The sequence below is a fragment of the Portunus trituberculatus genome, chromosome 2 (assembly GCF_017591435.1).
Source record: "Portunus trituberculatus isolate SZX2019 chromosome 2, ASM1759143v1, whole genome shotgun sequence".
Classification (NCBI taxonomy): Eukaryota; Metazoa; Arthropoda; class Malacostraca; order Decapoda; family Portunidae; genus Portunus; species Portunus trituberculatus.
In genome coordinates, this window is record NC_059256.1 from 2,033,529 (window position 1) to 2,046,028 (window position 12,500).

Below are 12,500 nucleotides of genomic sequence, written 5' to 3' on the forward strand. Positions count from 1 at the left end.
CATATTATTTAGTTATTTCATAAATTTTATATCATGAAAAATAACCGTCTTTATTTTTCATTAGCTTTGAATGACTTAAATTTTCGTTCTATATTAATAAGAAACATCATAATGGTAAAATATATACAAGTTCTCGATTTTTTTTCTTCCATATTATTTAGTTATTTCATAATTTTATATCATGAAAAATAACCGTCTTTATTTTTCATTAGCTTTGAATGTCTTAAATTGCCGTTCCAGATTGATAAGAAGCAGCGCCATGGTGAAATAGATACAGTGTTCTATTTCTTTGATGTTCGCGTTGTGCATTGGGTTCTCTGTGCTATACAGTTATAAAGAAGCTGATTTGACTTGTGCTTAATGAATGGAGCCTCTGGGAATATTGTTGCTCTATAAATTAATACTTTCCCAGATGTAGCCTAGCCAGTGTCTTGAATCACCCGTAGCCTATGCTGGGGTTGTCTTGCTGAGGTGGTAACACTGCCCCGCTGCATTCCTCATCATACCTTTCTTTCACAAATCTTAAAATAAATAAAACCTATCATGTGAAGCAAACCTCGGGGAACATGTCAGTAATAATTTATTGATACAAAACACTTAACATAATGGTGGATGCTTGTTGACGCCCGCCCTGCCGCTATGTACAGTGTGGGGCGGGGCAGGGCGGGGCAGGGATGCTGGGAGGATACCAGCGCGGGGCGGGGCGGGTAGGTAACAGGAGGATGGGGACAGGGGAGCGGGGCAGAGGAGGAGGATGGGGCGTGGTGTGGTGGTACGGGGATGAGATCAGCTGTTGAAGCACCGCCGTGACCTCCCCGTGGTAAGTAATGCCGCTGTACTGAACACAACCTTCCCTCACCGCCGCTGCAGGACAAGGGTATGGGGCCTCTCACGGGCAGCAGGGCAGGCTGGGTATGTGTGCAGGCTGTCCTGGTGGCGCCGCTGGTGGTGCTGCCGCAGCCGCCGCCGCTGAGTGGCGCTTCATGTGCAGGCTGAGGTGGTCTGAGCGGGAGAAGGCACGCTCGCACAGCCTGCACTGGAAGGGGCGGTCGCCGGTGTGCTTGCGGTAGTGGCGCGTCAGCTCGTCGGAGCGCGCGAACCGCCACCCACACCCGCGCCACCGGCACGTGTACGGCTTCTCCCCGGTGTGCGTGCGCAGGTGCGCCTTCAGGTGGGACGACTTGGTGTATGTCTTGAGGCAGGCGGGCTGAGGGCAGGTGTGGATGATGACCCGCCGGCGACTCCTCCTGCGGCGTGGGCGTGGCGGGGCCTGGGCGGTGGGCGGCAGGGCAGGGGGGCACAGCACTGGGGCCGCCACCACACCAGGGGCACGCGGGGAGGATGGAGGGGTGAGGACGATGCCACTGCCTCCCCAGTACTGATAGAGAGGGGTGTGTGGGGGGTGGGGGAAGGACGTGGTGTGTTGGAGGTAGGCCTGGGTGCCCTGGGGATGTGTGGGGGTGTGTTGGGGCTGTGTTGGGGCGGTGTGGGGGTGTGTGGGGTGTGCTGGGGAGTGTGGGTGTGTGCTGGGGGAGTGTGGGTGGTGGCAGTGGGTGTGGCGGGTGTACTGGGGTGTTGGGGTGTGGTGTGGTGTTTCCATGCTCTGGGCAGGTGTGTGTGGGTGTGGTAGGAGGGTTGGGGTGGGGAGGTACTGGGGTAGTACTGTGGTGGGGGGTGGTGGTGGGGGAAGGCTGAGGTGATGGGGGGCAGGGCTGGAAGTCTCCCTCCCCCCTCCCCCTCCTGTTCCGGGCCAGGGGGCGTGGGGGGCAGTGGGAGGGTGGTGGTTGTGGTGGTGGTGGTGGGGGGCGCCGTCCCCGCCTCTTCCATTAACACAGACTCCAAATCTTGCCACATCTGAGAGTGGGAGGGGCTGATGATGATGGTGGTGGTGCTGATAGTAATAGTAGTAGTAGTAGTAGTAGTAGTAATAGTAATAACAATAAGGCTACGAAAGAAAGAAAGAAAGAATAAAAGGAACAAGTTTAACAGTGGTAGTAGTAGTAGTAGTAGTAGTAGTAGTAGTAGTAGTATTTGTTTTTGTTGTGATAATAGTAATAATAGTAATAATAATAAAAGTAGTATAGTAGTAGTAGTAGTAGTAGCAGTAGTAGTAGTAGTTGTTGTTGTAGTAATAGCAGTAGTAGTAGCAGCTGTAGTTTTCGTTGTTGTTGTGATAGTAGTAATAGTAGTAGTAGTAGTAGTAATAATAATAATAATAATAATAATAATAATAATAATAATAATAATAATAGTAGTAGTAGCAGCAGCAGGAACAGTAGAGGTAGTAGTAGTAGTAGTAGTAGTAGCAGTAACAGTAGTAGTAGTAGTAGTAGTAGTAGTAGTAGTAGTAGTAGTAGTAGTAACATTAATAATCATAACTTCTATCACTACAACTACCACCACCACCACTACAATCTCAAAGTAAAGTCACACACAGCACTCACACAGCCACACACATATAATGAATGACTCCTTCACTAAATGACTCACCTGGTTAAACTCAAGAATGGAAGGCGAGGTGGCACAGGGCCGCTGGGAGGGAGAGAGACACACATCCATCCTCTGACGTGCCTTCCTCACTACTGAAGCTTTGCAGTGACTCCTCCCACCACCACCACCATCACCTCCCAAAATGTCAACAAACAACATTAATCTCTAAACGACGATAAAATACTCAAATAAACCAGAATTTCGGTATTGAAAATTTAGAGCAACGTTTTTTTACACATATAAATTAAAAACGCATTATTTCCCGGCATTTTTCGTGTATTTAATCGTAGAAATGCACTTGTTTGTGTGTGTATGTGGCAGTGTTGCGAGTCTCCAGCACTGAGATGGTGGGGAGCGAGAGCCAATCAGAGACAAGGAGCGTCACCAGCCAGCCAATCAGAGAACAGGGATGGCGAGGTGGGCGTGGCTTCAAATCTCACAATGAAGTCTGTGTGTGTGTGTGTGTGTGTGTGTGTGTGTGTGTGTGTGTAGGGGGTCAGTAGCCGAACACACACATACATATACACATACACACACACACGAGGATAGTAGTAGTAGTAGTAGTAGTAGTAGTAGTAGTAGTAGTAGTGAGAATATGAAAGAGGAGGAGGAGGAGAGGATAGAAGAGGGACAAGAATGAGAGAGAGAGAGAGAGAGAGAGAGAGAGAGAGAGAGAGAGAGAGAGAGAGAGAGACAAATGGTAGCAGTAGTAAACTAACAAATCTTCCTCCTCCTCCTCCTCCTCCTCCTCCTCCTCTTCCTCTTTCCAGGTGAGAGGGACAGGTGCGTTCTCTCTCTCTCTCTCTCTCTCTCTCTCTCTCGATGAAATCACACACAAAGACAGAGAGAGAGAGAGAGAGAGAGAGAGAGAGAGAGAGAGAGAGAGAGAGAGAGAGAGAGAGATCCACCATTCGCTTCTATAATAAATGAAATAGTTTCCGTGTGTGTGTGTGTGTGTGTGTGTGTGTGTGTGTGTGTGTGTTGTGCGTATGTGTGTTTCCTCTCACCAATCTGACACCTGTTCGCTATTTCCGGAGAGAGAGAGAGAGAGAGAGAGAGAGAGAGAGAGAGAGAGAGAGAGAGATGCGTTTTCAATGATTTTTCTGTGGTGATAGTAGTAGTAGTGGTGGTGGTGGTAGTAGTAGTGGTGGTGTAGTAGTAGTAGTAGTAGTAGTAGTGGTAGTAGTAGTAGTGGTAGTGGTAGTAGTAGTGGTGGTAGTAGTAGTAGTGGTAGTGGTGGTGGTGGTAGTAGTAGTAGTAGTAGTAGTAGTAGTAGTAGTAGTAGTAGTAGTAGTGGTGGTGGTGGTGGTGGTGGTGGTGGTGCATAGTATTTTCCCATAACTAATAACCTCAAGGTCTGATGGTGACTATAACAGCCTCCTCCTCCTCTTCCTCTTCCTCTTCTTCCTCCTCCTCCTCCTCCTCCTCCGTGACACGCTTGGAGGAGGAGGAGGAGGAAGTGGCACGCGTCACCTCTCTTTCCTTCCTTCCTTCCTTCTTGACTGTCTAATCGTCTCTCTCTCTCTCTCTCTCGACACCGTTATAGTAGTAGTAGTAGTAGTATTAGTAGTAGTAGTAGTAATAATAATAATAATAATAATAATAATAATAATAATAATAATAATAATAATATCAAACAACAACAACAACAACAATGTAAATAACACCACAGTTAACTCCGATCATAATATTTATTTTTATACATATAACTTTCTCCTCTCTCTCTCTCTCTCTCTCTCTCTCTCTCTACTGTACCTCCGCAGTGGCTTATGTACACGGCAAAGCTTCCATACAAAAGGAGTGATTTGTTGAGAAGCGAATGTTGAGCAGCGGTAACACTCTCACTCTCTCTCTCTCTCTCTCTCTCTCTCTCTCTCTCTCTCTCTCTCTCTCTCTCTCCGTCAGCAGCAGGAAATAACCACAGCAAAGGGGAAGTGTTAACAAAGTGAACTCGAATCAATAATAATAATAATAAAATAATAGTAATAATTAGACCACAGGGGAACAGTGTTAACAAAGTAAACTCCTAAATAATAGAAAAAAAAAATAGTTATAATTAGAGCAAAGGCAATTACTATTTAAAAAAAGTGAAAATCTAAAATAATAATAATAATAATGATAATAATAACAATAAATGCAGTAATAACCAGAGCAGAGGGGTACAGTGTTTACAAAGTGAAACTCTCAATAGGCAATATTAACCACAGCAACGGGATCAATGGAAACAGATTATGATCCTCTACAAATGTAATAATAATAATAATAATAATAATAATAATAATAATAGCACAGCAAAGAGGAAACCAGATAAATAACAATAATAATAATAATAATAATAATAATAACTAACGCAAATTGAAATAACACTAACAAATGAAAATTCCCTTAAAGAAAATAATAAAACTAATAAAATAATAAATTCCCAACAAAACTTGACCTTTCTTCCTGAAAAATTATGGACAACACACACACATTTGTCCTTCTAAATCAGCATAAAATAGGGAAAAAAATAAAAATGCAAGGTTTTCATATACAAACGCACTTAACAATACTATTACTATTTTTCCACCAACGCGATAATGCAAGGAAGTGACAAAAATACAAAAAAGCTACAAATTAGTGAAAGAATAATATAAACAAACCAAGAAATTTAAATATATACAAAAAATAGAGAAGTTAATTACCAAACCCTTGAGAGGAAAGAGGCGGACCGTTTTGAAGTTATCGAGAGAAAATCACAAAACGCAAAGAATCAAATAGAAAAAAAAGGAAAAACGAGACAATTTTTAAGTTATCGAGACAAGAAAATCACACAAACACAAAGAATCAAATAGAAAGATAAGAAAAGAAGACAATTTTGAAGTTATCGAGACAAGAAAATCACACAAACGCAAAGAACCAAATAGAAAAATAAGAAAAGAAGACAGTTTTGAAGTTATCGAGACAAGAAAATCACACAAACGCAAAGAATCAAATAGAAAAAAAGAAAAGAAGACAATTTTGAAGTTATCGAGACAAGAAAATCACACAAACGCAAAGAATCAAATAGAAAAAAAAGGAAAAACGAGACAATTTTTAAGTTATTGAGAGAAGAAAATCTCACAAACGCAAAGAATCAAATAGAAAAAAACAAGACAATTTTAAAGTTATCGAGACAAGAAAATCACACAAACGCAAAGAATCAAATAGAAAAATAAGGAAAGAAGACAATTTTGAAGTTATCGAGAATAGGAAGGGAAGGATAGTTTGGAAGGATAGAAAACAAGGGAAAAAAAAAAATATATATGAATAGACCAAAATTGAAATATCATATCCATAAAACACATAGTAAAGGAAATTATGTAGTTAGGAAGGGATGAAGGAAGTTAGGAATGGAAGAAAAGGATGAAAATAGAAAAAAAAAAACATATAACTGGAAAATACAGTTAAATAAATAAAAAAAAAAAAAATGAAGACAGTTTTGAAGTTAGTGAGAAAACAAGAAAATCACAAAAAAACACAAGTAATTAAATTTAAAGACAAGAAAATGAAGAAAATTGAACAAGAACAACAAACACACGGTTGATCAAATATAAAGAAAAAGAATGAAGACAATTTTGAAGTTATCGAGAGAAAACAAGAAAATCACAAAAAAACACAAGTAATCAAATTTAAAGACAAGAAAAAAAAAGAAAATGAACAAGAACAACAAACACACGATTGATCAAATATAAAGAAAAAGAATGAAGACAATTTTGAAGTTATCGAGAATATAAGAAGACAAATCACAGAAACGCACAGTAAATATAGAGAAAAATTATGACAGTTATGAAGTTATCGAGGAAATGAAAACAAACTCAGACAAACACAAGATTAACCAAACAGAGAAAGAAAATGAAGACCGTTTTGAAGTTATCGAGAAGAAAATAAGAAAATCAAACATAAGTAGTCAAATATATATACAAAAAAAAAGAAAAAAAGACAGTTTTGAAGTTATTGAGGAAATGAAACCAAACTCAAACACAAGATTAACCAAACAGAGAAGGAAAATGAAGACCGTTTTGAAGTTATCGAGAAGAAAATAAGAAAATCAAACATATATACAAAAATACAGTTTTGAAGTTATCGAGGAAATGAAAACAAACTCAGACAAACACAAGATTAAACAAAGAAAGAAAAAAAGAAGACAGTTTTGAAGTTATGAAGAAAACAAGAAACGTACAAATAATCACAGCTGAAGAAAACGTATTAAGACAGTTAGGAAATTGTCAAGAAAAAAAGAAAAGAAATCAATAACACGAGTAATCAAATAAAAAAAATATTGTTATCGAGAAAAAAAATAGTTATCGAAAAAAAATATTGAGTTATCGAGGAAAAAATATTAAGAGTTATCGAGAAAAAAAAAGTTAGAGAAAAAAAGAAGTTAGAGAAAAAAAAATATTAAGAGTTATCGAGAAAAAAAATATTAAGTTATCGAGAAAAAAAAAAAATAATGACTTAGAGAAAAGAAAAATATTGAGTTATCGAGAGAAAAAAAAGAAGTTAGAGAAAAGAAAAATATTAAGAGTTATCGAGAAAAAAATATTAAGTTATCGAGAAAAAAAAATATTAAGTAATCGAGAAAAAAAATATTAAGTTATCAAAAAAAAATAATAATTAAGTTATCGAGGAAAAAAAATAAATAAATAAAATAAAAAATAAAAGAAAATAATCCTCAAACTTTACCAACTGGAAAGAAAAGAAGAAGAAAACAGCAATAAAGAAGAAACGAAGAAAACAACACCAATAAAGAAGAGACGAAACAGTGATGGAATATATACAAAAAAATCACCAAAAAGTGCAAACAAACATTACAGAAACAGAAATAACCTAAACAAATATTTTAAAACCACTACTGGACGTTATAAAGTCTTAGATCGGATCACGTGACAGGCTGGAGGCGATGACGTCACTTCCGAGGGCTCCCATTGGCTCCTGTGGGCAATGACGTCACTTCCGAGGGCTCCCATTGGCTCCTGTGGGCAATGACGTCACTTCTGAGGGCTCCCATTGGTTCCTGTGGGCAATGACGTCACTTCCGAGGGCTCCCATTGGCTTCTGTGGACAATGACGTCACATCTGAGCCCTCCTATTGGCTAGTATGGACAATGACGTCACTTCTGAGCCTCCTATTGGCTAGTATGGACAATGACGTCACTTCCGAGGCCTCTTATTGGTTAGTATGGACAATGACGTCACTTCCGAGCGCTCCCATTGGCTAGTATGGACAATGACGTCACTTCCGAGCGCTCCCATTGGCTTCTGTGGACAATGACGTCACTTCCGAGCGCTCCCATTGGCTAGTATGGACAATGACGTCACTTCCGAGCGCTCCCATTGGTTCCTGTGGGCGATGACGTCACTTCCGAGGGCTTCTATTGGTTCCCGGGACAGTCACATCACTAGGAGTCTTGGTATTGGCTCTCAACACTGTGACGTCACTTCCTGTTCCTCCTATTGGTTGTTTTAAAATGTTGCAGTTTTTCTATTGTTTTTCCACTATGTTGTTTGTTTGTCTAGCATTATAAGCAGTTTTTATTTCTATATTTTGCTTTATTTACTTTTTTTTTCGTCTCTTTCACGCACACGGAGTTAGATCATTGCTTTTATTAGTGAAGAGTGTATCGCTTAGAAATATATCTAGTTATAATAATAATAATAATAATAATAATAATAATAGTAGTAGTAATAGTAATAGTAATAACAATAATTACCTCTCATTACATTTTTTTCATATAATCATTACCATTATTAGCTCATTACTCTCTCTCTCTCTCTCTCTCTCTCTCTCTCAGTAATAAACATTTAACTAACAAAACATACTAACCTAACCTTATTTATTTCAATTTTCTTAATAAATCCCACAATTCTCATCAATTTGTAATCATTATGGATAATTCTGCTCATATAATCCTTTTTTTTTTATATAATTTCACCTTTTAATATCTATACTCAATAATAATAATAATAATAATAATAATAATAATAATAATAATAATAATAATAATAATAATATCTTTTTTTCTAAGCTGTATGTATGTGTGTGTGTGTGTATGTGTGTTCTCATGTACGTACACAGACAATACTAGAATGCACAGCCAAATTAAAGGTTATGTACGTATGTGTGTGTGTGTGTGTGTGAACTATGTACGTATATAATTATTTTCTATTTTCTTTAATTTCTCTCTCACTTTCTTACTTTTCTTTATTTTTTTTTGTCATTTTCTTTAATATTTTTGTATATTTTTTCTTCTTCTTCTATTTTCTTGTTACTCTGTTCACTCGTTTTCTTTTTCAATTTTTCCCATTTTCCATTATTCCACATTTACTTCACGTTTTCTTCTATTTCCTTTTTATTTCCTTCTCTCATTTCTTGATCATGTCTTCGCTTCACATAATTTTCTTCAATTTTTTCTCTTCTCTCCCACAGCCACAGCTTAGACACTCCTACACAGCCAAGCATCACAGCAGGAGGGCAAGCTGACTGAAGTACCGTCTGCAGAACACAGCTGCTATAGTGGGAGGTGTGTCACAGCGCCCCAGCAGACGTGAATAGGGCTGGTCACCTCTTTCATAGGCCCTGCGGTACTCCCTGTCAAACGCAGCTGAGAGAGAGAGAGAGAGAGAGAGAGAGAGAAAGTTTAGTATCTGTATTTCAAAGGTTGTTAGAAAAAGGTGTTTAAATGAGTGTGTGTATTTTGCAGGTCATCACCACATTAGGAAGGCAGTGGTGGTGGTGGTGGTGGTGATGGGATTGGGCGAAGGCGTATGTTCGAATCCCAACACTTTGCCATTTGTCGAGTGGTTTAAAGTTAGCTACGTGTCACCATATAGCCAGGTTCAAGGTGGTGTGCTCGCCTTACACTAAAGATGCCCTTGGGTGTTGACAGGACCCCTAATATGGCTGCCACTATAAGGAAAATGACCTGTGCCACTAACAGGAGGAAGTTGGACATTGCTTCATAAACCTAACCTAACCTAACCTAACCTAACCCCACCACAAGTACACCCAAAACCCTGAAAATCCCCAATAACTTCACTCAAAAACCCTAAAAACACCTCATAAAAACCCCAAATGACTTCCACGATCAGCAAACAGCCCCCTCCACAGCCCTCCTGGGACACTCACTGAGATTAAGGTGCTGTGGAGGCATACAGGCGGCAGCAAGGAAGAGAAGCTCGCGGTAGGCTGGGAATCTTGATCTTTTTAAAGCTGATGGTCTCTTCTTAACCTCAGCCATTAGTATACGCAGCGCTGTGCTTAAGTCGTCAACGTGTAGCGCTGTTAGGACACTCTGCATGACGCTGTGAAAGGGATTGGAGAGAGAGAGAGAGAGAAAGACAGAGAGAAAGAGATTAGTGGTGGTGTGTGCTAGAAAGATACGTAAAATAAAAACACATAATGGTGGCAGTGGTAGGATAAACACACAGACAGACAGACAGACACACACACACACACACACACACACACACACCTTCTCGGAATCCTGGTCCTGTCTCTAACCAGTGCGCTCATTAGGGGTGATGGCGTATACGTTTCTTGCCACTGTACGTACATGGGCTGGCCGAGCTGTGTGCGTGAGAGAGAGAGAGAGAGAGAGAGAGAGAGAGAGAGAGAGAGAGAGAGAGAGAGAGAGAGAGAGAGAGAGAGATTATTATATGTCTTATCTACACACACATAATATGGACACAAACTTTAAATAGAAAAAATTGAAATAAATAAAAAAAAAACACCCAAAAATAAAACATGGAAAAACAAACACTCAAACGAAAACAATAAATACACAAACACAAACACACACACACACAAATATTTCGCAAACACACAATGGTGGCAGCAGTGGGATAAGAACACACACACACACACACACACACACACACACACACACACACACACACACACACACACACCTCATCATGGTACTTGGCGTTATCCCACAAACACCTGATGTAAACGTTCTGCCAGTCTGCAGCGTGCCAGGAGGGGTGGGGGGGCGTGGCCTGCCTCACACACCCCGCCCCCAGACACAGGCCGGGCAGGTGGCTCGGCACACGCAGGCGGCTGAAATACCACAACTGCAGGAGAGAGAGAGAGAGAGAGAGAGAGAGAGAGAGAGAGAGAGAGAGAGAGAGAGAGAGAGAGAGAGAGAGAGAGAGAGAGAGAGAGAGAGAGAGAGAGATTAGAAAACAATTTGCAAGCTACCCACCCAAATGCCTAACCTAACCACAACACACACACACACACACACACACACACACACACACACACACACACACACACACACACACACACACCAAAACACCCCTCAAACACACAAACTCGCCTCAACACACCACTACGCACTCTAAGACACCCTCAGTACACTCTTGCTCACCCTAAAACACGCTGAAAACACACATTTCACCCTAATACAACCTTACACACTAAAACACTCTTCCACACTTCAAAAACCCCAATAACTTCAATCAAACCCCCAAAAACTTCTAAAACTTCCAAAAACCCCCCAATAACTTCAATTAAACCCCCCAAAAAACACCCCAACAACTTCTAAAACTTCAAAACCCAATAACTTCAATTAAACCCCAAAACACCCCAACAACTTCTAAAACTTCCAAAACCCCAATAACTTCAATTAAACCCCCAAAACACCTCACACCCAACAACTTCTAAAACTTCAAAAAAACCCAATAACTTCAATTAAACCCCCCAAAAACACCCCAACAACTTCTAAAACTTCCAAAAACCCCACTAACTTTCATCTAAACTCCCAAAACACCTCAAAACACCCCAAGAACTTCAAAAAACCCCCAATAACTTCAATTAAACCCCCCAAAACACCCCAACAACTTCTAAAACTTCCAAAAGCCCCCAATAACTTCAATCAAACACCCCAACAACTTCTAAAACTTTAAAAAAAACCCCAATAACTTCAATTAAACACCCCAACAACTTCTTAAACTTCCAAAAACCCCAATAACTTCAATTAAACCCCCAAAAACACCCCAACAACTTCTAAAACTTCCAAATACCCCAATAACTTTCATCTAAACCCCCAAAACACCTCAAAACACCCCAACAACTTCTAAAACTTCAAAAAAACCCAATAACTTCAATTAAACCCTCAAAAAACACCCCAAAAACTTCTAAAACTTCCAAAAAACCCCAATAACTTCCATTAAACCCCCAAAAACACCCCAACAACTTCTAAAACTTCCAAAAAACCCCAATAACTTCAATTAAACCCTCAAAACACCCCAACAACTTCTAAAACTTCCAAAAACCCCCAATAACTTCAATTAAACCCCCAAAAACTTCTAAAACTTCCAAAAAACCCCAATAACTTCAATTAAACCTCAAAACACCCAAAAACTTCTAAACTTCCAAAACCCCAATAACTTCAATTAAACCCCAAAACTTCTAAAACTTCCAAAACCCAATAACTTCAATTAAACCCCAAAACACCCCAACAACTTCAAAATCTTCCAAAACCCCAATAACTTTCATCTAAACCCCAAAACACCTCAAAACACCCCAACAACTTCTAAAACTTCCAAAACCCCAATAACTTCAATTAAACCCCCAAAAACTTCAAAAACTTCCAAAAAACCCCAATAATTTTCATCTGAACCCCCAAAACACCTTAAAACACCCCCAAGAACTTCTAAGAAACCCCAATAAATTCAATTAACCCCCCCAAAACACCCCAACAACTTCTAAAACTTCCAAAAAACCCCAATAACTTCAATTAAACCCCCAAAAACTTCTAAAACTTCCAAAAAACCCCAATAACTTCAATTAAACCCTCAAAAAACACCCCAAAAACTTCTAAAACTTCCAAAAAACCCCAGTAACTTCAATTAAACCCCAAAAACTTCTAAAACTTCAAAAAACCCCAGCCCAAAACACCCCAAAACTTCTAAAACTTCCAAAACCCCAATAACTTCAATCAAACACCCCCAATGCTTGCTAAAGGCACACGGGCTCTCTCTTA

General features: G+C 39.7%; 2 protein-coding genes across 2 annotated transcripts in view; both read right to left on the reverse strand.

Annotated features, from left to right (window-relative positions):
- Nucleotides 1–569: 569 nt before the first annotated feature.
- LOC123501334 (Krueppel-like factor 4) lies at nucleotides 570–2,641 on the reverse strand. The gene is made up of 3 exons (XM_045250118.1): nucleotides 2,491–2,641; nucleotides 1,569–1,854; nucleotides 570–1,506 (listed from the first exon to the last, which is right to left on the reverse strand). The coding sequence occupies exons 1-3, from the start codon at nucleotides 2,557–2,559 to the stop codon at nucleotides 890–892; spliced, it is 972 nt and encodes a 323-aa protein (XP_045106053.1). The 5' UTR covers nucleotides 2,560–2,641; the 3' UTR covers nucleotides 570–889.
- A 5,369-nt stretch (nucleotides 2,642–8,010) lies between these two features.
- Nucleotides 8,011–12,500, reverse strand: part of LOC123501341 (C-myc promoter-binding protein-like) — a 48,506-nt gene continuing 44,016 nt past the window's right edge. Inside the window, 4 exon segments of the mRNA XM_045250129.1 lie at nucleotides 8,011–9,113; nucleotides 9,638–9,813; nucleotides 9,984–10,078; nucleotides 10,420–10,584. Coding sequence (XP_045106064.1) covers nucleotides 8,971–9,113; nucleotides 9,638–9,813; nucleotides 9,984–10,078; nucleotides 10,420–10,584 — 579 coding nt within the window. The 3' untranslated portion in view covers nucleotides 8,011–8,970.

What these genes read in the sequence shown, in the direction of transcription:
- LOC123501334 (XM_045250118.1), bottom strand. Translation starts at nt 2,559, where the DNA reads ATGGATGTGTGTCTCTCTCCCTCCCAGCGGCCCTGTGCCACCTCGCCT. An exon ending in CCATTCTTGAGTTTAACCAG is followed by an intron (nt 1,855 to 2,490) that starts GTGAGTCATTTA and finishes TCCCACTCTCAG; the next exon opens with ATGTGGCAAGATTTGGAGTC. An exon ending in CACCACACCCCAACACCCCA is followed by an intron (nt 1,507 to 1,568) that starts GTACACCCGCCA and finishes CACACTCCCCAG; the next exon opens with CACACCCCACACACCCCCAC.